Genomic DNA, 26,971 nt, shown 5'->3' on the forward strand with positions numbered 1-26,971 from the left:
CTGGGATAGGGGCTAACTCTTAGATCAGTTGGGGTCCTACCGCTGGGGGTCCCGGACAGCTATCGGCTATTTCCGGAACTCTCGTAGAAATGAATGGCGCGGCGTTGCATATTTCCGACCAGCTGCTCCATCTATTTCAGGGGGGGCTACACGGGGGCTGGGACCTCCCCTTCTCGTGATCGGTGGGGACCCCACCGATCTAACAGTTAACCCCTATCCTGAGGCTAGAGGATAACTTTCTGTAACCGGAATACCCCTTTAAGCTGGTGGTCTTTTGATTGGGCAGTCTTTTTTAGGAGCAGCTCCTTATATTCTAATGGGTCTAAACAGAAAGGCAAATCTATGAACTATAAATGCGCGTCGCTGTAATGAGAAGGTGATAAATGTATTGATCTGTCTTGTGTCCTGGGCTTGGCCTTGATGCTCCAAGCTGTAGAAAAAAATATTGGACCTCCCAAATTAATTCTTACGTGACCTTGTCCTATAAAACCCATGATCCTTTTCACACATATCAATGCTCCATAAATAACGTATAAGAAAAATAAATAAATAAATGTTCGCAACTCCCCTCGAGATAAATCTCCCAACTGTGTGAGAAACCGGCAGTTTAGTGACTCCAATATGGCGTTTCACCTAGACTCACGAGACACAATATTACATAACCTGAGAGAAAAAAATGCCTAAACAGACGCTGCACAAGGTCAGGAGACATAATAGAGCACGGGCGATTGTTTTTCACCTTTGTAATAGTGAGGGCGGGCACCCCGAGGAGACGAGTACAGTAACCTATTAATCCTGCTGTAACCTTCATTTGTCAGTCATTAACGAGCCCCCGCCATCTCCTTTCATCTGCACACAGCAAAAACACGTATATGGGTGCAATGTTTATTCGCCCAGACAAGGGAGGTTGCGTCCGTACTCTTGTCTTTAGTAGGTTGTCGTGAATAAATGGATAATCTATTGCGATTTTCTATGGGGTTATATTTGTCGATGAGGCCTGACTTTGGCCTTTGGTTGCTCTATCACGGTATAGGCAGAATGTTGGCTTCTATGGTTTACGTGGTTTGGTTTGTTGGTGGAGATGACGGATCTACTCTGGATGTATAGTACAATGCTGAAAGCTGTCGACTGTGTTACATGTCAGGGCAGGTGACCTCCCGTTATATGTGTCACGATTCCTTCACACAAGGTTTTGTAGACAAAGCAGCTTTTTTATGAGGCTTACATCTTGCATTTTATACATGCCTGGCTTGTTTTGGATTAAAGTATGTGCCCCCCTGTGATGTGTCACCTTCTCTGTAGAGCTTATGGGAGATATCACAGATGTGGATCCTCTGTGCCCTATTTGACTTGGGGCTACATCTAAGTGTGTTATCTCAGTGGGTTCCCCCTGGTCTTCACCCTTTAACCCCTGCACAGGAATCTGGACTAGTCCTCCGGAGAACCACCAAGCTTCTACTTCTTGGAGTAGTTTCGGTTCAGTGACCCCCCTAATTCATGTGGGTCAATGGACACTGGGAGTACACATGTCCAACTGAGGCCACAGATCCCTTGGTAAAGGTCGCCACCTGACCGAAACGTTGGGGTTTCTTTCATGGCCTGTTATATTGACACCTTTCTCTGGATGGAACACAAAATGATGTAAAACTAAACGTTATGTATTAAAAGCATTACTTGAAAAGGATTTTTGGTGTGCAGTAGATTTCTCCTTTGAAATAGATTGACATACGTCTTCTACGAGCACCCACCACTAAGATCTCATGCACACAAACTTATTTTCTGTCCACTTCCATTCCGATTTTGTTGCGGACCGTATGCGGAACCATTCACTTCAATGGGTCGGCAAAAACAACGGAAGGTACTCAGTGTGCATTCAGTTTCTGGATTTCTATTCCGCAAAAAAGTAGTGAATGTCCTATTGTCTGCAAATCACGGTCCGCGGCCCCATTCAAGTCAATGGGTCTGCAAAAAATACGGAACACATCCATATGTCATCCGTATTTTGCGGATCCATACTGTAGAAATGCTATCCCCAGCCCATATTGCTCATGTGTTTGGTGATTTAATAAGTTACCGTTTCCTAAAGCCGACAAGCCATCCTACAAAGCCCATCCTAAATAAGTACTTGTATTTGCAGTGAAATAATTCCAGATCATCTAGATCAATGTTGTGCCATTCCTCTTTGGCTCTCCCTAGAAATTAAAGAATATATTGACTACTAGGTGTCAGCTTTTGATTCGTTGGTGATGTAGTGTTTATAAATCTATTAATTATTAGTATATTTTTTTTCTTTCTAAAATATAATGTATTATTTCCCCCCTTGATCATTGGTGGTATAAGTAGGAATAAAGCGCTGGGCAACAAGGAATATACTTGCCACAGCGACGTCTCTCGAATTTCCTCCTTCTCGGCGATGCCGGCTGTCTTCTCTTCTGGGAGCACTCTTGCTAGTGATGAGCGAACTTCTGTTTTAAGTTCGGCGTCTAAAGTTCGGCTTCCGGTTAGCGGAGAATCCCGATATGGATCCCGATATGGATTCCGACTTCTGTTGTGGTCCGTGGTAGCGGAATCAATAATGGCCGATTATTGATTCCGCTACCACGGACCACAACGGAAGTCGGGATCCATATCGGGATTCTCCGCTAACCGGAAGCCGAACTTTAGACGCCGAACTTAAAACAGAAGTTCGCTCATCACTACGTCTTGACGTAATCAGCGCAGGCGCAGTGAGGAAGCCAGCAGCCGCCGAGCGTCCTTCCCTCACTTTGCCTGCGCCGAATACTAAACAGGACGGCGCAGGCACAGGATTTTCACAGAAGACACGGCCGGTGGGAGGAGAGCAGCACTGGCCTGTCAATCACGAGAAGAAGGGTGTGAAAATAGGTGGGCAAACGGAGCCTCTAGGAGCAAGTGTAAACCCCCCCCCCCCCCCCCCCACCTGCTCCTAGAGACTAATTAGCATATTATAAAAGTTTATTTTTCTTCATTTCCTCTTTTCTCTGGTCTTTTCGGGGTGAGCATGATGTAAATGTGTAAAAACCGAACCTTTTATATAGTTTTGGTCCGATATATTCACCTGTGGGCCGACCATCTCCCAGTAAGCCCACTATGGCGGTATAGAAAGTGGTAAACAAGTCTCGCTCCCAGTAGTGAATGTACAGTATGTAAACATTCGTGTACGTGACCGAACCTGAGAAGCTTGACATTTTATTAACCTTTGCATTGCTGCCTGCTCAGACATGGGATCTTTGTTACTGCAGTCAGTGCTACGTGTTTGCTCAACTGAGCTCCAGAAGGGACTCTGATTTTGTTTTGTGGGAAACTAAAACTGCCATTTATTGATAATTTATTGGTGGTGGTGCTGGGTGGCAGACCCCTACTGATCTGACACTGATGCCTCTCCTAAGGAAAGGTCATCAATATCTGTAGGCTGAGGAACCATTTAAATTCTAAACGCTAGGTACCCATGAAACACATTTGCTGCTGGTGACAACATGTGGGGAAACATCTCTGTATTTCGTGCCTTAATGCCTCCCTTTTCTTCAAAGCTTCTGTTTTACGTACACATCCTATGATCTCCCTGTAGAATACCAACCATTATCAGGTCAAGTAGCAATTGATGGTCACAGGTATCCAGCAGAAATCACTTCTCAAATGTTGACATCTGTCTAAAATAATTTTCTGTGAAACAAAACTAGGATCTCCGGTAACGGAATAATCAAATGTCTGCCCTGTGTATCCCTGACCTCTGGTATTTTATGACTACTGGGTAAGGTACACGGCGATAGCTACCGGTTATTACCAGATGTTTTACTTTTACCTTTGCAAGATTACCGACCTGATTCTATCTAAAGAATTAACTGTTCATAGTGAAATTAAACAAGACATGTCCAGAAAGAGAAAACTCTTAAAAGGGAATCTGTCGGTAGTTGTCTATGCTAAACTGCAGACAGCACTAGGTAGAGCTGAGGAAGATGATACAACCATTAATTTGTGGAACTTTTATCAGGAGTAGTGGGAATATGAAGTTTTAATCTGCCATATTCTGCTCCTCTCCTGCAAGTGTCTTGGAAGCAGAGCTACTCTGTGAAGTACTATTTACATTGAGCTTCTTCACAGTACATCTCCTATGCTCAGAGTGACAGCTGTAGCATCCAACCAGTAAAACCATGACTCAGAAAGAGGGAGCGGGCCATGACGCAGTGCAATACAGAGAGCTCTTGACAGTGAAGCCCCGCTTCCAGGGCACTTGCAGGAGCAGAGTCTGGCTCCTGATAAAAAAAATAGAGTTTTTATCTAGTAGAGATTCTAAAAAATTATTTATCTTAAAGATCCCTCTAGTTCTGCCCAATTTGGACCGTGTTGGCCAACTTTCATTTTAATATTCTACATGAACGATCATTGGTGATGGTCAAAAGAATTCTGATGCCTGCCAACAATGGCATCCGTCAGGTTAGAGGGTTTTGTTTCGTCAGAAACTGTGGTCGTATGGGTGTATTATTTGGCACCTTGTGCACACCACCTCCCTGGTCTGCTAATTTGGTCTGGCCTTTTGATGATCGTTCATATGATTGATATACAATTGGCATTTTTGACCAATTCTTATGTGAAAGTCCAGTTTGAGAACCACCAGAAGCATGTCGGCAGGAGTGCCACAGTTCCGTAAGCTGCTTACTTTAGGTTTAGGATTTCTATACACTGGAACAAAGCATTTTGTTTTTAGGTAGTTTTTGTGTTTACGTAGATGGATACCTGAAAGGAGCTGGGGAATTCCTAATTCGTGGGAAATAGGGGAAATAAATAAGGGGAAGTTACTTTTGGAAATTCCATCCACCTAGGCCAAAGCAAATGTGTGTGGGAGTTTGTTCTGAGACCATAAATGTGAGACTTCTTCCTAAAAGAGCTTACAGAAGAAGCCTCTGCTATTTAGTTCCCCAGACCGAGAAAAAAAATATAAAATGAGATTGCGAGGAGATCTTTTTCTGGAGGGGCCCTTTAGAATAATTTAAGTGGATTTTAACTTGTCATCCTTTGTGTTCTGTGGAGAAAAGTGACACTACGTGTCTGGCAGCCACTTATCTTGTTTCACTAGGGGGACAGCTGTCTTGTCTTGGCCAGCCTAACGGAAGTCTGTCATCTCCAAAATCGGTTTTAAAGTAAGCATACTGCTATGTAAAGTGGTGCTTGAAAGTCTGTAAACCCTTCAGAATTTTCTATATTTGTGCATAAATGTGAACTAATGGGGTCATTTATCAAACTGGTGTAAAGTAGAACCTTTTATTTTCCAAAGGAGCTGTAAAAAATAAAAAGGTGGAATCAGATTGGTTGCTATGGGCAACTAAGCCAGTTCTACTTTATACCAGTTTGATAAATGACCCCATAAAACTACATCAAACGTTCACACAAGTGCTAGATGTAGATAAAGATAACCAAATCAAACAAATGAGTCAAAAATATTAGACTTGATCCATTATCACATGTCTGTGAGTGGCTAAAGTATATTAGAACCTTTGCTTTCAATATTTGGTGTGAGCCCTATACCAGCAATAACTGCAATTGGTTAGTCCTGCACATCGGCTTGGAGGAATTTTAGCTCGTTCCTCCATACAAAACGGCTTCAGCTCTTGAATGTTGGTTTCCCCCATGCACTGTTCACTTCAGGTCCTCCCACAGCATTTCTATTGGATTAAGGCCAGGATTTTGACTTGGCCTTTCCAAAACGTTAAAGGGGTTGTGCACACCATGGTTCTGCCAGTAATGTCCCCCAGTGTCTGAGGTTTCAGAGCTGGTAGAGATAATTTAAGGGGAGCTAGGAGCACCAAACAGAGTGGTCCCGTCCATGGTGCACTGAAAACCTTATCTGCATAAGGGTCCGTTCACACATCCGCAAAACACGGACACCGGCAATGTGCGTTTCGCATTTTGCGGACCGCACATCGCCAACACTATAATAGAAAATGCCTAATATTGTCCACAATTGCGGACAAGAATAGGACGTGTTCTATTTTTTTCGGGAACGGAATTGCGGACCCGGAAGTGCGGGTCCGCATTTCTGGATTCGGGCAGCACATCGTGTGGCCCCCATAGAAATGAATGGGTCCACAATTCCGTTCCGCAAAATGCAGAACGGAATTGCGGACGTGTGAATGGAGCCTAAGAATGAAATGAAACCTCTCTCAGGATTAGAGGAACACATTTTAACAGGGATGCTTTGGGGCACACACTCTACATGGTAGTATGCTTACTATGAAACTGAGTTTGGTGGTGATGGATCACCTCTAATTTTTTTTTTTATGAATTAGATTTTTTTCATTTCAATTAGATGTTAGTCTGTTAAGAATTTATTAGGGCAGATTTACCTAAGGCTTAAACAGTGTAAATGTAGACTAGACAGTCCAAAACTGCACCAGATATATCACAGTGGCTGATGATGGATGTAAATTTCATACATTTATACTGCCTAGTTTAATTTTATACCACCTATAAGTGTAATCTTACTTTACCAACATGTTGGATAATTTTTGGTGCCCCTTTCTGATAGGCTATGCGGTTTGGTATTAAGCCATGCCCCTTTCTGATAGGCTATGCGGTTTGGTATTAAGCCATGCCCCTTTCTGATGGGCTATGCTGTTTGGTATTAAGCCATGCCCCTTTCTGATGGGCTATGCTGTTTCGTATTAAGCCATGCCCCTTTCTGATGGGCTATGCTGTTTCGTATTAAGCCATGCCCCTTTCTGATGGGCTATGCTGTTTCGTATTAAGCCATGCCCCTTTCTGATGGGCTATGCTGTTTCGTATTAAGCCATGCCCCTTTCTGATGGGCTATGCTGTTTTCCTATTAAGCCATGCCCCTTTCTGATGGGCTATGCTGTTTCGTATTAAGCCATGCCCCTTTCTGATGGGCTATGCTGTTTCGTATTAAGCCATGCCCCTTTCTGATGGGCTATGCTGTTTCGTATTAAGCCATGCCCCTTTCTGATGGGCTATGCTGTTTCGTATTAAGCCATGCCCCTTTCTGATGGGCTATGCTGTTTCGTATTAAGCCATGCCCCTTTCTGATGGGCTATGCTGTTTCGTATTAAGCCATGCCCCTTTCTGATGGGCTATGCTGTTTGGTATTAAGCCATGCTCCCTGCCAAAAAATGTCTATAACACAATAAATGTGGTGCAAAGATAATAACAAAACATTATTACTGTGTGTCCATAGAGACATTGCAGAAAATGAAAATGTGTTTATGAGAAGAGAAGGATGCAGAATGAAGGTTTGACATCAGACAATCAATCATGTCCATGGCCTGTTCTCCCACCTGCCCCGTGCCACAGCGTGGCATTACTTTGGACAGATGTGACCAAATGCTTTAACTATAGCCTGCCACAGCGTTGCTTGCTTAGGCATTTCAGAATATATCTGACAGCAGTGCTGCCTTGGACATTTCAAAATATGTCCTCTAGAATATTGTGTGTTTTTTGGTAGAGAACAGGTAGCAGTATGAGGAAATGTAAATGTTTGCAGCTAGATCTGCAGAATCTAGATGAGATCTGGCCCATAGCTATGACATTATGTTCCAGACACCTGAATTATAACTCAAGTTAAGTGAGCAAAGAAATTCGAACAATATGTGGTTAGAAAAGCAAATTTCTTTATACTGACTTATGTAATTACATTTTCTATTATGTATACAGTAGATATTTAGGGGGCCATTTATTATACTGAAATATACTTATATTAGGCAGATTTCAGGCACAGATGGCGGGACAATGAATAGTTGCGCTGCAATTTGACTTCTACCTGTTCACGCCAGGTCTAAAAAAAAAAAGTGGGCCCGTTACATTCATCATTTTCTGCGCCTGGTTTAGGCGTAGAAAATGGTCTAAAATTTAGACTCTAAATGTAAGCCAGTTAGGCGGTCTTACATTTAGCAGCGGTGCTGAATGCGCCAAAGTTATGTAGAGGCTGGCGCCACTTCATAAGTTCTGCAATCCACCGCCAGTGCAGGGGCTTTATTATAATATTATAAATGACTGCCTTGATGTCCTTTGCTAAGTGTTAAGAACTGGCCAAAATGCCAACCACATGCATTGGCCAATGGCCGTAGAGTCCACCTGCCACACCTTCTGAAACCCCACCCATATGTGTTGCCCAATGGCCATAGAGTCCATCTGCCACACCCGCTGAAACCCTACCCATATGCACTGGCCAATGGCCTCAAATATAATGTGTCCATGGCCCCGACATGCGGGTGGGGTTTTGATGGTATGTGGGAGACATACAAACTCTGTTGTAATACTTTCATGGGCCTACACTGTACATCAGTATGGTTCTCTGATGTTTTGTTAAAATTATTGCTTAATATCCCCATTTACTTCACACGAGGATCAATGTGCAGGGTGAATACCATGTGGCCCCGTTTCTGCTGTTCATAGTGTGAACCAGCTTGGTGGTAACTTTGAGACCATGTGGACAATAATATTAGAACTGAAGCCCAATGCAAGTTGAGACATTGGTGGGTGTATGGACACCTTCCAAGTACAACCAGTCTTGTGAGTGTTTCTTTGGTATAGTGCCACAGAACTAGCATTTCATTTGGTTTATAACAATTTGTGCCACTTGAGAACCAAACCGAACACCCTAGTGAATGATAGAGCACAGAGATGTACAAGTTGGGGAGGACCGGTCTGCACAACTCTCCAGTGTTTGCCCTCCTGGTTTTTGTGTTAAGGCAGTGAGAAAATATACAGTATGACTATGGTTTAGCGCTCTTAATTTTGTTGTGGTGATTATGGAAAGTAACAGATATAAACAGCACTCCAATGCTATGCAGAATTCAATCTTTATTCGTCATGCAACTTCACAAGTGACGTTTTGGTCAAAGATGACCTTTTTTAAACACCAGTTGCCAGAGAAGTAAGAGGGAGATGGTGCTTTTAGAGAAACAAGCTTGAGAATGGTGTATACACACCTGTTACTAAAGTTAGGCTGGGAAGCCATAACAACAAGCACCAAAGGCATGGAAGACAAGAATGCCGTGCCATCCCTATACGATTATGGAAAGTAATGGGTCTCGATAAGCCCTATTCAGTATTGTATGGCTCTTACTGGGTATTCTCCCCAAACCCTCCACAACATAAAGATGAAATTCTACCTTGGTGGCTCTACAGGTCTCTGTGTATTCTCCATACACTTGGGGAGAAGACTGATGAACCAGTGAAGACCTTCCCCTGGTGTTAAAGGGGCTTTCCAGGTATTTATATTGATGACCTTTCTGTAGGTCACTGGATTGAGAATTGAGCTGCAGTACCTATGATCGGCCACTACACAATGTATGGCGTTGTGGTCTTCCAGCTCCGTTCGCTTTTTATTTCCTGGTGCTAAGGCCTCTTGCACACGACGGTATGGCTTTGGCCTCCTGCACACGAAAGTGTGCACCCCGTGGCCGTGCTGCGGGCCGCAATGCACGAACACCGATTGTGGGGCAGCCGCAGTGGATCGCGGATCCATTCACTTTAATGGGTCCGTGAGCCGACCGTTCCACAAAAAGATAGGACATGTTCTATCTTTTTGCAGAATGTAAGTACAGGACGAAACCCGTTCCATGCTTCCGTTCCGCACCATTCCGCATCTCTGGATTTGTGGACCCGTTGAAGTGAATGGGTCCGCATCCGTGATGCGGAATGCCCACTGAGCGGCGCCCGTGTATTGCGAATCCGCAAATGCAGTTCACAATGCGGCCATCGGGCGCACACAATCGTGTGTAGGAGGCCTTTTTCAGTATTTTGTGGTCCGCAAAAAACGGATCCGCAAAAAATACAGATGACGTCTGAGGGCATTCCGTTTTTTGCGGACTCATTCACTTCAATGGGTCTGCAAATCCGGAGATGCAGAATGGTTTAGAACGGAAGCACGGAACGGAACCCTACGGAAGCACTATAGAGTGCTTCCATGGGGTTTTGTCCTGTACTTCCGTTCCGCAAAAAGATAGGACACGTTCTATCTTTTTGCGGAACGGGTGGATCGCGGACTTATTCCAGTGAATGGGTCTGCTGCGGCTGCCCCATGGTCGGTGTTCGTGCATTGCGACCTGCAATTTGCGGGCCGCAGTACAGCCACAGGGCGCATAAGTTCATGTGCAGGAGGCCTAAGCCGGAGGGGTGCTGAGTGTCAGAGCTGAACGATCATTGATGACCTACCTTTTTCCCCAAAAAGTGGTGGGACATGTCGGTGCGTTTGTAAAGCAATTATTAGTGAGCACTTTCATTATGAAATTGCTCACTAGTATCCAGGAGGCACAGTGGGGGAGCTTTATCAAAACTGGTATAAAGTTGAACGGGCTTGGTTGCCCATAGCAACCAATCAGATTCTACTTTTCATTTTTCAAAGCTCCTTTGGAAAATAAAAGGTGGAATCTGGTTGGTTGCTATGGGCAAGTAGGCCAGTTCTACTTTACACCAGTTTGATAAATCTGCCCCAGTGAATAGTGACTGTAGCCCGTACTCGCCGCTCACTGGTCTTCTTCCGGGTGCTGCACTGCGCTGTCCTGACTGCATTAGGATGTAGTGCACACACTATGACCTGACTTTGTTCGCAGTCAGGTCACAGTGCAGCGCAGCCCAGAGAAAACCACGGAACGCGAGTGCAGGAGAGACCGCCAGATCTGCACAGTGATGGCGGAGCAGGAGAGGTGAGTTAATGTATTTTATTTTATCTCTGATAGGGGGTCTGCATCTCATCATCTGGTGCGTCTTGAAAAAAGAAAAATACGGTATTCTATGCATAGGTCATTAATATCTATAACTTGGAAAACCTCTTTAAAGGCTGTGGACATCCATTTGCCTAGGAAAAAAATGATTTTGTATGTTAGTAGTTACCTTGAGGAATAAAATTGCACTAAGTTTCAGGCTTCAGTCGTCATACATACATTTTTGGACTCCCTGATATGCAGTTTGCATCATGCTGCTGCTAGTTTCACAATGCTGCTGTCTTCCCCCAGACAACTGCCTTTGTGTGTGTATTCTTCTCCCTACCTACAGCCTACTGCTACCCCTACTTTCCTCACTGTGATCTGTCACATTTCATCCTCTTCTTCCTCCCTGCTCTTGTCACAAACACTGAGAAGGGAGAGGAGTGCAGGGAGCGCTGCTGGAGCCAGGCTCTTACATATGTCAGCTTCACCACCAGCTAGGTGATGGACTTGCATACACTCTGCAGAAGCCTAATAGTAGGACATTTGTAATGAAAGCTGTTTAGAAAGTTGCTTCATTTTGCATTTAGGAAGCAAATTGGGTTACCACTTTTGATAAAGTTGAAACCATTATGATTCTATAGTATGCACTTGTAAGCCCCAAACTAGCCAAACCCAGTAACAATGAGAGAAAAAAAAATATATATATTCCCACGATCATCTCATTTCAGTGGGACAAAAAAGTATTTAGTCAGCCACCAATTGTGCAAGTTCTCCCACTTAAAAAGATGAGCGAGAGAGGCCTGTAATTTTCATCATAGGTATACCTCAACTATAGAGACATAATGAAAAAATACAGAAAATCACATTGTCTGATTTTTAAAGAATTTATTAGCAAATTATGGTGGAAAATAAGTAGTTTATCTCAATATTTTGTTATATACCCTTTGTTGGCAATGACAGAGGTCAAACGTTTTCTGTAAGTCTTCACAAGGTTTTTACACACTGCTGCTAGTATTTTGGCCCATTCCTCCATGCAGATCTCCTCTAGAGCAGTGATGTTTTGGGGTTGTCGCTGGGCAACACAGACTTTCAACTCCCTCCACAGGTTTTCTATGGGGCTGAGATCTGGAGACTAGCTAGGCCACTCCAGGACCTTGAAGTGCTTTATGCGAAGCCACTCCTTCGTTGCCCGGGCGGTGTGTTTGGGATCATTGTCGTGCTGAAAGACCCAGCCACGTTTCATCTGCAATGCTCTTGCTGATGGAAGGAGGTTTTCACTCAAAATCTCACGATACATGGCCCCATTCATTCTTTCCTTTACACAGATCAGTTGTCCTGGTCCCTTTGCAGAAAAACAGACCCAAAGCATGATGTTTCCACCCCATGCTTCACAGTAGGGATAGTGTTCTTTGGATGCAACTCAGCATTATTTCACCTCCAAACTTGATGAGTTGAGTTTTTACCAAAAAGTTCTACTTTGGTTTCATCTGACCATATGACATTCTCCAAATCCTCTTCTGGATCATCCAAATGCTCTCCAGCAAACCTCAGATGGGCCCAGACATGTACTGGCTTAAGCAGGGGGACACATCTGGCACTGGAGGATTTAAGTCCCTGGTAGCGTAGTGTGTTACTGATGGTGGCCTCTGTTACTTTGGTCCCAGCTCTCTGCAGGTCATTCACTAGGTCCCCCCGTATGGTTCTGGGATTTTTGCTCACCATTTTTGTGATCATTTTGACCCCCACAGGGTGAGATCTTCCATGGAGCCCCAGATCGAGGGATTTTTATCATTGGTCTTGTAAGTCTTCCATTTTCTAATAATTGCTCCCACAGTTGATTTCTTCACACCAAGCTGCTTGCCTATTGCAGATTCAGTCTTCCCAGCCTGGTGCAGGTCTACAATTTAGTTTTTGGTGTTCCTTCAACAGCTCTTTGGTCTTGGCCATAGTGGAGTTTGGAGTGTGACTATTTGAGGTTGTGGACAGTTGTCTTTTATACTGATAACAAGTTCAAACAGATGCCATTAATACAGGTAACGAGTGGAGGACAGAGGAGCTTCCTAAAGAAGAAGTTACAGGTCTGTGAGAGCCAGAAATCTTGCTTGTTTGTAGGTGACCAAATACTTATTTTACCAAGGAATTTACCAATTCATTAGAAATCCTACAATGTGATTTCCTGTATTCTTTCCCCACATTCTGTCTCTCATAGTTGAAGAGAACCTATGATGAAAATAACAGGCCTCTCTCATCTTTTTAAGTGGGAGAACTTGTACAATTGGTGGCTGACTAAATACTTTTTTGTCCCACTGTATGACTATTTCTGATTCCCTTTTATCTGGTGTATATTTGCCTTCTTCTAAAAGAGGACCACATTGTTTCTTTAACTTTACGCAGTTGTCTCGTTAGAATGTAAAAAAAATGTTTTTTATTCACCATGATTTACCATAGGTAGCTGGTGCCCTAAAGTGGTGTTTCACTTTATCTCAATAACCTTGGGTCAAGTGTGAAGCTACAGTATGTGTGTGTATAGGGGAAAGAGGTGTCATTTCTGACAGTCGCGGGTTTCCTTTGCATTTAATTTACACTTTTAGCAGCAGCTCTACCACAGTAGAGTTGTAAAGCTATGAAAACACTGTAAAATATCATGGGGACATGAGAAATGTAAATGTGTGGATTGTGACAGGATTCTTATACCATGTCATTCCTATAACTTGTTGAATAAATCCTAATACACAAGACAGAAGAATTGCTTTTCAAGGGTTTTTTCAGGGTTTTGTAGGGTTGATCATGGTGTCTAAAATGAGCCCTTTTTCTCTGCAATTGGCATGAGCGATTTAGAGGAATTCTTAATTTTTTGTATATTTAAATGAGCTGCTTGGAGCACTGAGGGTCTGGCCTAGCCCCTTGGAGCACTGTTTCACTTCCACCTTAGGCCTCTTTCACACTTGCGTTGTCCGGATCCGGCGTGTACTCTACTTGCCGGAATTAAAACGCAAGTGAACTGAAAGCATTTGAAGACTGATCCGTCTTCAAAATGCTTTTAGTGTTACTATGGCAGCCAGGACTCTATTAACGTCCTGGTTGCCATAGTAGTAGTGGGGAGCGGTATACTTACAGTCCGTGTGGCTCCAGGGGTGCTCCAGAGTGACGTCAGGGCGCCCCATGCGCATGGATGACGTGCCATGCAATCACGTGATCCATGCGCTTGGGGCGCCCTGACGTCACTCTGGAGCGCCCCGGGAGCCACACGGATGGTAATTATACTGCTCCCCACTACACTACACTACCATGGCTGCCAGGTAATCCTGAAAAAGCTAAACGTCTGATCCGGCAATGCGCCGAAACGACGTTTAGCTTAAGGCCGAATCCGGATCAATGCCTTTCAATGGGCATTAATTCCAGATCCGGCCTTGCGGCAAGTCTTCAGGATTTTTGGCCGGAGCAAAAAGCGCAGCATGCTGCGGTATTTTCTCCGGCCAAAAAACGTTCCGGTCCGGAACTGAAGACATCCTGATGTATCCTGAACGGATTTCTCTCCATTCAGAATGCATTAGGATAAAACTGATCAGGATTCTTCCGGCATAGAGCCCCGACGACGGAACTTTAGCCGGAAGAAAAGAACGCAGGTGTGAAAGAGCCCTTACTCTGTTACCACTCCCCAGTGAGATTGACAACGCCAGGCATCCTTGCTGCTTTGATGCCTGACCTTCAAATTTTGAGCATGCTGTAGCGCAGTAAAGATCTGAATGGTGATTCTCACTCTGAGAGCTTCACTGCACATGCGCTTATGGTACTGCCACTGTCGGATGTGTGAGATTTCAGGGCCAGGCAGCAGTGCAGTGATGATGCCTGACTGGGCAATCTCGCTGAGAGGGGGAATTGCAACAGGGCGAGGTGGAGGTATAACAGTGCTCCAAGGAACTATGCCAGCCTCTAAGTCAGGGATGGCCAACCTGTGGCTCTCCAGCTTGTTAAAACTCCAACTCCAACTATGCTCTGCTGTAGGCTGATAGCTGTAGGCAGTGTGGGCATGCTGGGAGTTGTAGTTTTGCAATAGCAGAAGAGTCTCAGGTTGGCCATCCCTGCTCTAAGTGCTCTGAGCACCTTGTTTACATATAACTTTAAGTAAGAATTTCTCTGCATGGGTAATACTGATTGCAAAGAAAATGGTCTTATTTTAGTAACTGTGATCAACCCTAGCAAGCAGTATGCCTGGTTTAATAGTTTGAGCATGATGACAGATGCTCTTTAAACATTGATGACCAATGCTTAGGATGGGTCTTCAGTATCAGATCGGGGGGGGGGGGGGGGGGGGGTCCATCTTCTTGAACCCACATCACTAAGCTGATTACATGGCACACCGGAAGGAGCACTACTGTGGCATAAGGGAGGGTAACCGGCAGAGAAATCAGTCCCTCCTGTGTGAAAATCAAGAAATAATGACAATTAACTGGTGTGACAAAGTGAGCGTTTGTGGTGTCTGGCAAGGCAGGTATTTTCCTCCCAGAATGTGCGGCTAGGGCTGGTTTCCAGCCAGGTGAGGTCAAATACCGGACCGGAGTTTAAGTGCCGGTCCGGGTTTTGGCAGCACCTGGCTGTCCTTCAATAGGCAGCTGGGCTCAGCAGAGATGTCTCTGTTTCTGGAATCTGAGGCTTTGTGCGTGCTGGGGAAACAGGCCTTATAAAGCCTGCTGTGGACTACTGGAGGCAGAACTGCCAGCAAGGTGACTTGTGTTATATGAACTTTGCATTGTGTGTGAATTTAACACCAAGACTGCATAGTCACGTGCTGTTTTGTGCAATTGCCTTAAGTGTGAATAGTCCAATGAATAAAGATGGAGGCAGTCTCAGGCAGATGGCGCACTTATGACGAGATCCTAAGTATAACAGATCCCTGCTCTTTGGGCTTCTGGAGAGCTAGGCAGTTGACGCACTTTCTCTCTTCTATTCCGAACTCTACGGGATATGACAGGGCTCTCACATCGTTTGAAAAAATTTGTGTTGGGGTAGGCGCCTATAGACATTCCCTTTCTGAATGTTATCAGTCTTTGATAGCCCCTTGTCAGGACTACCTTCCACCGTTTGTGGCTAAATGGTCACAAGACCTAGGAGTTAACATCCCCCCGACCACTGGGTAAAACTCTTCGCTCTACTGTACAGGGCATCCATTGCGAGTAGGTTCCAAGAGGCGGGATACAAGATAATGTCCAGGTGGTACTACGTTCCAACCAGATTGCAGAAAATGTTCCCATCTGCGTCTCCTAATTGCTGGCGCTGTGACTCCGGTATGGGCTCCATGTTACACATTTTCTGGGAGTGCCCAAAAATTCGTCCTTTTTGGCAGCTGGTCCATAAGACCCTGTCTTCAATTTTCCGACTTGCGATCCCATTCACCCCTGGTTTCTTTTTATTATTTTTCTCGGATCTGCCAATGAGTGTGCTCCGAAAGTCCTGTCTGTGCTCCCTGGTGATAGCGGCTAGGTCTTGTATCCCCGCGAGGTGGAAGCTCTCGGTGCCTCCGACTATCGGTTTTTGGATCCAAAAGGTAGAGGAGATCCGGAGAATGGAGGAACTTACCTCTCAGCTGAGAGCCAAACATAAAGCCTTTCTTGATTCATGGGCTCCCTGGTTTTCTTTTCAGGAGTCTCAGGAGTTCCACGACCTTCTGGCCCAAGCGGTGGATTCCATTTGATACTTTTTATTTACCCCATATGTGGTACCCATCCCCTCCCCCTTAATGTCTACTGTGTGTGTGTATTGTCATCCTTCTCCTGTTGTTATTGCTTAAGGTCGTTCTTCCTAGTCTGTGTCCGTTTAGGCGTTTTACTTATTCTGGTAAATTTGTTTTAAGGCTAGGATAATGTCCTTATCTGGTTTTTCTTTTTTTCCTTTTTTCTTTTTAGTCCGAATTGGTTATGGGCCAGTTAAAAAGGGTCCTTGCTTGGGCGAGGTGCCTTCCATTATACCACAAGTGCCATAAGATATTATTATGGGAATTGATGTATGGTGTAATTTTATTTTTGTGCTATATTTCTGTTACGAGGATTGTATGTCCTTAAGAATGCATATTTTGACTTGGATATTTGCTTAAATAAAGAATTAAAAAAAAAAAAAAAAAAAAAAATGGAGGCAGCATGTCCGGTACAAAAAATTCCTTTATTGGGAGCCGCTTAAGTGAACAAAATGTGCAGAATGTAGTTATGTTTCGGCTAACACATAGCCTTTATCAAACACCATGTGTACTCTAAAAGATCCTGTTTAAAAACCATACACCACACCCACTCTCACAACTGTGGCCAATTGCCCACTCAGTGGATTGCTCATTATGTCTCAGGTGTGTATATGTGTGCACATTAGCATTATCATAATATTCGCCCACTTAGGGCATAAGATCCAGCCAACTACATACCTTCATGGTGCACATTTCTGGAGCGTCATCCGGCAGTCCGTGCGCATGTCTGGGGAGGCGGGGCCATGTAATCACATGTCTGTCGCGAGTCACATGATCGCAAGCATAATCCGCCCAAGCGAACATAGTGATGTCGGAACTCCTCCCACCCCTCCCCCAGTCAGCGCATCGCTGCTAGGGACGCGCACGGAGCCGCCCGCCCACACTCCTGCCGTCAGTGCAGTAATCCCATATCAATGCGCCAGAGTTCCTAACGGAGGGGGAACAGTACTTCAATCAGGTACACAAGAGACCAATATCGTACCCAAACTAGGACGCTTCAGGCGCGTCCTCCAGCAATCAGAGCGCATACCTGCAGGAATTTTAGGGTACACATAGTGTTTGATAAAGGCTATGGGCCAGATTTACCATTTAGCTCAGGTCAGAATAATGGAGTGAAAGTCCCAAACGCTAAAACTGCGCACAAATTTGCGACTTTTTTCTGCTCTGCACTATGCTCGGCAGTTTTCTGAAAGTGGGCGTGTTTTCTTATGTAAATGAATCTCTAGACAGATTTATTATTGGGACTATTTAAAAAGTCGCAAAAAAGTCGCAATTTCACTCCAGTGAGGACCATGCTTATCTTATGAGACTTTTTAATAGAACGTGCGACTTTTAAAAAACAAAAACGTGCGACTTTTTCATAAAAACGTGCGACTTTTGTAAAGCTGCTTACTGACGGATAAACTGCTACCGTCAAACCACATTTATTACAGTCTTAAAGGGCCATAAATCTGACTTGGCTAAAACTGACTTTAGCCATATGTTAAAGTGGAGTGAGCTGTCAGAGTCGTGATAAATCTGGCCCTATGTGTTAGCCGAAACGTAACTACATTCTGCACGTTTTGTTTACTTAAGCGGCTCCCAATAAAGGGATTTTTTGTACCGGACATGCTGCCTCCATCTTTATTCATTGGACTGTACGTTCAGGAGCCCTGATGGATCTAGGACTCCAGGCAGGCTGCTGCATTCCGGATGACCACAAGTTCTGGTGAGTCGACTCCACAATACTTTTTTTTGTATCCTTAAGTGTGAATAAACACTGACGTTTTGAGTTAAAAACTTGTATTTTGCCTCTGTACTGCGCCTGCTTGCCCCATCTACCAGAGCGAAACCCCACACTGTTCAATCTATTGTACAGAAGTATAAAAAATGCAATTTTGTGACACCTGAACAATAATCATTCGCTGGTGGACTTAAAGGTGATTTATAGCTGGATGGTTGGATGGATAGAATTGAATAGTGGAATAATGCTCCTGTCTCTGTGTTGCATCTGAGGAACAATATTTGGAGGTGACTTGGGTATCACGTGTACGTATGTTGCATTGGTCTTATGTACATGGAGACGGCAGATGGTATTGTACATCTGTGAGTCCTGGACTCTGCTTACTCTCAAGCTCCAGGTTTTGGTAAAATGGTCAGGATTGCTAAGAATCGCGTTCTACATTTTTGCTCCATTTTAGCAGATGTAGTTGCTGTCCCTGCTCAGGCCTGGTTACCCGGCAGATGGGAGGGGGTGTGTGTGCCTGACTCCATGCCAGAGGAGGAGGCGGCAGCAGGCTGTACAGACAGCAGAAGCACCTGCTCCTCCCTTCACCTCCTCCCTTTTTCTGTGCGATGGAGAGGCTGCAGTGAGCTGGCTCTGGGTGCAGAAGCAGAAGAGGAGACGCGATGGTTACACCGGCCCAGCCCTTGTGTGCGAGCTGCGGCCGGACCGTGCAGCCCCTGCCAGCATGACTGAGCCCTCTCTGCGCCCCCACTGCTCGGTGCTCAGCTGCTTTGTGAGTCCTCTAAGCTTCACGAGGTGGGAGGGTGGGCTTCTTTTACATGGTAGGGACCTGGGTTGGATATCTGCTGGGGGAGGGGTTGATGGGGTGCTCTTGGAGACCTTACACCCTTTGAGCAAGATCTGGCACTGGGTCCTGGCATTTTTTTTTTTGTTCTATAGTTACACAAGGGTCCTTAGACCTGGCATGTTATAGTGACAAGGCCACCTATGTATTCTGTAGTGAATAGTTGTGGAAACCACTCCCTTCCAGGGGATACCCAGCTTTTAGTCGTGCCTTTGTTAGTATGCTATTGTACACAGGGGATACCCATCATGCCGGTGAGGGGTCCGTGCAAATATGACTGCCCATATTCATAGGGCACAAAAACACTGGACACCTTGGAGGTGATGTGTGTGACAACAGAGGTATTTATTTAGGTAAATCTCTCAGCTGGTTCTCACATGTCTGTTCCCAGGGATATTCTGTTCTGCTTGTTCATGATTGAGCTGGAGAAAGTACGTATCGTTCTAATGGCGCTGAGGTCTTACCTGTCTAGGCCCAGTGACCGCAAACCATCCATCTGCCAAGTACAGTACCTCCTCACTTGGCAGGTTGTGCTGTTTGGATGTGGTCCAGTTGCACCGCTCACCCGTCACATTCCCTCATATTTACCAGTACATGGATAAATGTCCTTCTGTTTGCCTCTGTTGAAGTCAGGAGGCTAATTTCAGGGGAACTTAATTATCCATTCCCTCCTAAAAGCTTATAGATCCATGCTTCTAGCCAAGAGCTAGCCCAGTCCTAGAGGTTTCATTACTGGGGATCTTTGACATACCGATGTAGAGTCACAGGTTGTAAATCACTTGTACTAACATGCATACTGCAGGAACGGTGGGCAATGGAAAGCTGAAATAATATCTACAGAATAGAAAAATGTAATTTGTCTTACATTTGTAAAAACAGCTACAGGTTTTATTTATGTCAGAGCTAGCCATGGTTCCAAAGCCAGCGATCACGTGTCAGTCCCACCTTTTTGCTTTTTTACTGTTCCCATTTTTTTTAATGACTATAACCTACCGTAGTTATGACCAGGAAGTAGAAGAATGGAAGATTCCAGAGACAATTTATTTTTTTTCCTATTGATTTTATGTATGATGCTCTTGATTAATAATCATTGTGAGGAAGTGGCATCTAGGACCCTCTAGTATGATATGTTGTATACATCCATCTTATCCATGAGAAAAATCATGGATTAAATGTATTAAGGCTCAATATAAAAGCACATGAGCACCTCATTATTGTGTGTGTGTGTGTGTGTGTGTGTGTTTGTTTACACTATATGGTCAAAAGTCTTGGGGCACCTACACATTACACTTAAAGGGGTTGTCCGGGTTCAGAGCTGAACCCGGACATACCCTTATTTTCACCCCGGCAGCCCCCCTGAGCCTAGCATAGGAGCATCTCATGCTCCGATGCGCTCCAGTGCCCTGCGCTAGATCGCGCAGGGCACAGGCTCTTGTGTTTTCAATAACACACTGCCGGGCGGTAACTTCCGCCCAGCAGTGTGTTCGGTGACGTCACCGGCTCTGAGGGGCAGGCTTTAGCTCTGCCCTAGCCGTTTTACTGGCTAGGGCAGAGCCAAATCCCGCCCATCAGTGCCGGTGACGTCACCGGGGTTCCTGTCAGCCCCATGGAGAGCCCGGTACGTCACCGGAACTCTGAAAAATGCCTTTGCCCTGCGCGATTTAGCGCAGGGCAAAGGAGAGCATCGGAGCATGAACTGCTCCGATGCTCATGTCAGGGGGGCTGCCTGGGTGAAAATGGAGGGCTGTCTAGGTTCAGCTCTGAACCTGGACAACCCCTTTAAAGGATCTTTTATGACCTCCTATTCTAAATTCATAGGCACTAATATGGAGTTGACAACCTAAAATGGCTTTCAGTCTTCTGGGAAGGCTTTCTACAAGATTTTGCAGTGTGTCTGTGGGAATGTTTGCTCATTCGTCCAGAAGACCATTTGTAAGCTTAGACACTGATGGTAAATGAGAGGGCCTGGCTTGCAGTCTGTGTTCTAGCTCTTCCCAAAGGTGTTTAGTGGGGTTGAGGTCAAGTTCTTCCACACCAATCTCACCCAACCACGCCTTTATGGACCTTGCTTTGTGCACGGAGGTACAGTCATGCTGGAACAGAAAAGGGACTTTCTCAAACTGTTCCCACAAAGTTGGAAGCATACCTTACAATTGTCCAAAATGCCTGGGTATGCTGAAGCATTAAGATTTCCCTACATGGAGCTAATGGGCCTAAGCAACCCGTGAAAAACAACCCCATAGCTTTATCCATCCTCCTCCAAACTTTACCTGCCTGACTCCATTGTGCCAACTGTATTGTTCTTCTGACATCCACCAAACCCAGACTCGTCCATCAGACTGCCAGACAGTGTCACAGGTTAAGGAGAATGGAAAACAATAAATACACACCACAACGAATAGACAACAATCTAGGCCTCAAAAGCTAAGGAAGAGGGATGGTGACCTCCTAATAATCCCTAGGCCTTTCCCTAACTCCTGCAAGTATAAGCAGATCCTGATGGTGGAAATACTCATACACCGGATACCTAAAGCCCTGCTAAAACTGACGAGCCCTAGGATAGGTAGCAGGGGATGAGACAGATGGTTCCTTCCAGAATGAAGGAACCTGCGTCTCCCTGAGGCCTAGAAACAACACACTCCAGATAAAAAAAGAAACAGCGAAGGCAACAAGTACTTGGCTTAGAGATGTATGGAGAAGCAGGAGATCCAAGACAAACCAACACTAGCAACCGCATATTTCATTGCATAGAGCCTTATCACTGATAACGAGCGGCATCTAAGGAGAGGTGAGATCCTGCCAAACAACAACATATAGAGAAAAACGGAGAGACCTGTCAGATAGCTTCATGTGCAGCAAGTCTATACGATCTTCTTACCTCTCACAGGACTGACCGTGACACAGAAGTGTGATTCATTACTCACACTTATACAGAGTGAAGTCGCGGCATGTCTTACATCAGGCTTGCTTGCAGCGGTTTGGCCATGGAAACCCATGCCATGAAGCTCCTGATGCACAGTTTTTGTGTTGATTTTAAAACCAGAGGAGGTTTAAAGCACTACTGCTTTTATTGAGTCGGCACAGCATTGATAACATTTATACACTATGCACCTTAGCACTCAGTGACCGCTATTCCATTTTGCAATAATACAACTCGCAGTTGATTGTGGAATATCTAAGAGGGAAGAAATTTCATGAACAGACTTGTTGCAATAGTTCTATTCTATTACAGTACTACTCAGCGAGCTCTTTAGTACAGCCTATTCTTTTACAAATGTTGGTAAAGGCAGAATGTATGGCTATGGGCTGGATTTCTTACACCTGTGGTAATATTTTTCCTCATACAGTGTATGTATATAATATTTAAAGGGGTTTTCTGGGATTTTAATATTGATGACCTATCCTCTGGCTAGGTCATCAGTATCTAATCCATGGGAGTCTGACACCTGGGACTCCCGCTGATCTCCTGTGAGCGCCGCTGCCTTAACTCAGCTTTTCCTCGGCTGAGTGACAACATGTTCATCTATCCTAGGTGCAGCTCAGCCCCATAGAAGAGAATAGGGTTGAGCACAATGTCAAGCACAGCCACTGTACTATTGTGCTTGGTAGGTACGGAGAAGGCCGCAGTGCTCACAGGTGCGCCGGTGACTTCTCGAACAGCTAATTAGAGGATTGGTCATCAGTATTAAAATCTCGGAAAACCCTTTTGACACATTATGATGGAAAATTTTGTTTTTAGAAATTGAATAAAATTTTGTAAAAGCATTAAAAGAAATCGGCCATGATTATTGTGTAGCTTTATCATGTTCTACATATGACTAAAGTCAGTTTTCACACTTTCATTTTGGTGTCCTGCTCAAACACTAGAGATCTGTTGGTTGCACATTCCCTCTTTAAACCTAGATGTCCATATTATTTCACTAGCCATAGGGAGATGGGCATCCTTTCTTCTAGGCACACAATGTTTTCAATATGTCCAATCTTCCAGTCTGATGTCAGGGGACCGTTAGGCTGACCACACACTGGCCGTCCATCTGATGTGTATGTTGGCTTCCGGACTCTACCCTAACGCAGATCTCAGTGGTGATAAGGATCAGGCATGTTGGATTTCAACTGCCCAATTTTATTTTTCTGGGGGAGATAAGCAACTTCCATGTGTCTACAGTGTTACATTGGTTTCCTCCCCTTTTCTTACTGAGAACGCATGCATGTTTGGTCTCGTCGCGCATGCATGTGTATGGAGGGACTGTGAGTGATAGTTTTCAGCCAAATGAGCGTTCAGCAAATGCCTTTTTTTAAAGTTCAGCCCCAGCCTACTGTACCTGTTGAAAAATCCATACTCCCTTTCTCCCCACTGTTCCCTTCTGGCTGCCTCCACTGAATTTCCCGTCACTGTCCTATCTACATCCGGATGGATGGTGTCACTTGCACCGCAGCAGCCAATGACTATTCTTGGCAGTGATGTGTCTCCAAATGGCATGTGCCCCTTACTGAGCCTTACCCCTCAGCCAGTCCCTGGAAGATTAAAGGAACACTTCCATCAGAACTCAATATTTATATAATTTTATTTATTTTTTAAGAAATGTGGGTAGTTTTTCTTTTTGGCAGTGCTATGCCGTTTGAAAATTAAACCCAAAATATAGTCCTTAAAGAGGACCTTTCACTAGAATAAAACATCTAAACGAACTATACAGACATGGAGAGCGGCGCCCAGGGATCTCCCTGCACTTACTATTATACCTGGCCGCTCCGTTCTCCCGGTATAGCATCCGGTATCTTCATAGTTGGGCTCCATCCAGGAGAGGCTTTTTTTTTTCTCTCAGGCTATGAGCTGAGCGCTGCGATTGGCCAGAACTACAGCATGGGAGAATGAGACACCGGCAGGTTCAACTGGGTGGAGCCTAACTATGAAGATACCGGAGGCTCTACCGGGAGAACGGAAAGGCGCCCAGGTATAACAGTAAGTGCAGGGACCTGGGCATCGTTCTACATGTCTGTATAGTTAGTTTAGATGTTTTATTCTAGTGAAAGGTCCTCTTTAAGCAGTCAACACAAATGATAACATCAGTTAGGTAATCCACTGTCTGTTTACTGCTGCTGTGATGGGAAGATGTTATTCTAAAGCAGGGATCAGCAACCTTCGGCACTCCAGCTGCTGTGAAACTACAATTACCAGCAGGCAAACATGCTCGGCTGCTCTTCTAACTCCCATAGAAGTGAATGAAGCATTCTGGGAGTTGTAGTTTCTGAACAGCTGGAGTGCCGGAGGTTGCTGATCCCTGTTCTAAAGGGTAATCCTTATGATAATAGTTGGTGTTGAATTGGGATAACAGTATGACAGTTCTATTCTCTTGGTAGGTCTAGCTAAAGATGCCCACTGAAGAGCATTGCACTTAGTATAATGTATATAAGTAAAATGTGTGGTGCTTTACTTGAGTCACTACAGGGACTGTTTGCTGTGCTAAAAGTCCAGAGTAAGTTAAGGGCCAGGACAGGAAGAAAAATTATATACAGAAAACCATCCACCAGTTCTTATAAAAAATAAAAATACATTTAATATTCACAAATAGGCTTTTAACATATTGCCAAAAATAATGGCAGTGTCCTACTAACCTTTGTGGGGAAAGATTATCTGCTGCTTACTATTATCATTCACATCTAGGTTTAGCCTTCCTTATGTCATTTTTACCTTTCTTTTTTTTTTTCAGGGTGAAGAGCCCCCCAGTCTGGAATATATCCAAGCCAAGGATTTGTTCCCACCTAGGGAACTGGTGAAAGAGGAGGATAAGTTGCAGGTAAGATCAGAAATTCTGTCGGCATGTGAATGGTCTTCCCAGTATTTCATTGAGTGGAGAGAGAGAGAAGATGAGATTCTAGCTGATGGCTGTAAGCGCCCAGAATCCATCACCTCCAAGTTAGTTATACATATAAGGCCTGTTATTACTACAGAGTGGTCAAAAATACAAGACTTGAGCTCTAATGATCTGTGCCGCCCTATGTGTTGACCACAGTGCAGTATGTATGTACTTCAATTTATGACATATTTCATTGCATATACATTTTTGTTAATCTTTTTCCTTACAGTATCTGGTAATTTGGACTGAATATGGTTGTAAATGAATGAACTTTTTGTTTTAAGAACTTCTCCTAGACTTACAGAAATCTTCAGAAGTCTACCTCTGGTGACCTGATCTATTGCTGATAAATAATGGGAGCAGCTTTATCCAGCAAGCTGCTTCTCGGCTAGATATAAAGCAGTTTTAAGGTGCCCATACACATTAATCTAAAGTTGATTAAAATGGACGATATCAACCAAAACTGACGTTTGTTGGGTGGAATTTAACAACGAAATATCATTTTAAGCCAAGCAATGACAGACCCACACTGTCTGAAAAGAAGTCTGCTGTGTAAAATAGTTGGACGGAAGATCTTTCCTTCAAAGACAAAATCTTTCATGGACGAACGATCTTTCTTTGAAAGAACGTTCCCAGAAAGATCTTTTGTTCATCTCCCGGTTTCATTGAACATGTACAGGTATGTCCAGTTTTATCAACTGTAACGGGCAATATGGACTAAAGTATGTATGGCCATGTCTGAAATAATCACCAGATGATCGCTTGTTCAACTGCTGTTCCATCATCAACCTACTTCTGTTTAATGTCTATGGCCACTTTCAGCTTTATTCCTGTCTTTGCGTATATTGACTGCGGGCACAAGTACTAGAGAGAAGGTGACTGCCTTCATGGACGCCTAAATGCTGTAGTGATTTTGGCAAAATAAAGAATTCAGTTTCTGATCTCCTCTATCAGTATGTGAATGCTTTTCATAGCTATGGCCTGGGCATCTATGCTTTGCGTTCTGGCTCCAGACCATCTTTAGTAAACAGTTATTTGGCTTAAAGCAGGTCACACTAATAACACAAATGCAGCAACAAGGCAATAAAATACTCTCCAAAATATTGCATCTGCTTTCACAGAAAATGGAGTAGAAAGAATTCTAATAAAGGTTGGTCAGTTTGAAATATTCCTCTACTCTATGGATGTTGACCAGAGACATAGAAGGTTAGACACCAATAACCATGGTACAGTACCTGATCTGTCCATGATTAAAAAACATCTGCAGGAACCTTTTCGTCACAGCAGTAGACAAACGGTACATATAAATTCTGAAAGGCACACACTCTGGGGAAGGAAAGCGTCCCCATCGCCTCAGTGCTCTTATCTAATAATGCTACGTTGACAAGGCTCACTCTTGAATGACGGCGTGAGCTTATGGAAGAGCATCCGCAAGTTTCAATGGCCCGTCCATGAGTCACCGCTTGTGAAGGTGTATGAAATCCATCTCCACGTACATAAATGCTCTGCTGTTGTGGTTCACTTGGTGTCATTCATGGATTAGCAGTGTTTCATTTTGCTCTAGCTCTCGCGACAGATTTTGGTGGTAAATTTCTTCATCTCCCCCCTTCCCACGCATGCACTTTATACCACGGTCCACATAAAGGTTAGGGTAATTTACTGTTCAAAAAATTATAATTAAGTCCCATTAGGTGGGTTGACTATGATTTTTCTATATTGCTACAAGAACTATATAGTTGCAGTATTGCTATATGGATGCTTTACAAATACGTGGCTATATAGTTCCTTGGCAAATATTTGGCTTTATAGTTGCTTTTATATTTGACGATAAGTAAACTTGTTTTTTCTGATTCTTTTGTTCCTTTTCGAACCAGCTCTTCCAGTTTTTCCAAAGTCACTGGGGCAGAGAAGCCCACACATGCTGCCTTTTCGGTTAATTCCTCAAAGAGTTTTATGAAATTAAAAAAACATGGGTTTTCTTCCAGAAACGTGACCTATTATCTATGGGCAGTGAACGGTATTGAAGTATTCACTTGAATGAGGCTGCGAACATGTTTCCAGCAGCCTTGCCTTTTCTGCATTAAGGCCTCATGCCCACAACTTGTATCCGTGTCCGATCCACATTTTTTGTGG

At 44.2% G+C, this 26,971-nt stretch overlaps 1 protein-coding gene across 1 annotated transcript in view; it reads left to right on the forward strand.

Annotated features, from left to right (window-relative positions):
- The first annotated feature begins 18,755 nt into the window (after window positions 1-18,755).
- The window catches only part of MTMR4 (myotubularin related protein 4), a 17,510-nt gene continuing 9,294 nt past the window's right edge, over window positions 18,756-26,971 (forward strand). The window contains exons 1-3 of the mRNA XM_044285792.1: window positions 18,756-18,911; window positions 24,692-24,969; window positions 25,123-25,165. Coding sequence (XP_044141727.1) covers window positions 18,864-18,911; window positions 24,692-24,969; window positions 25,123-25,165 — 369 coding nt within the window. The 5' untranslated portion in view covers window positions 18,756-18,863. The remainder of the gene's footprint in view (window positions 18,912-24,691; window positions 24,970-25,122; window positions 25,166-26,971) is intronic.

The sequence above is a fragment of the Bufo gargarizans genome, chromosome 3 (genome assembly GCF_014858855.1).
Source record: "Bufo gargarizans isolate SCDJY-AF-19 chromosome 3, ASM1485885v1, whole genome shotgun sequence".
Taxonomy (NCBI): domain Eukaryota; kingdom Metazoa; phylum Chordata; class Amphibia; order Anura; family Bufonidae; genus Bufo; species Bufo gargarizans.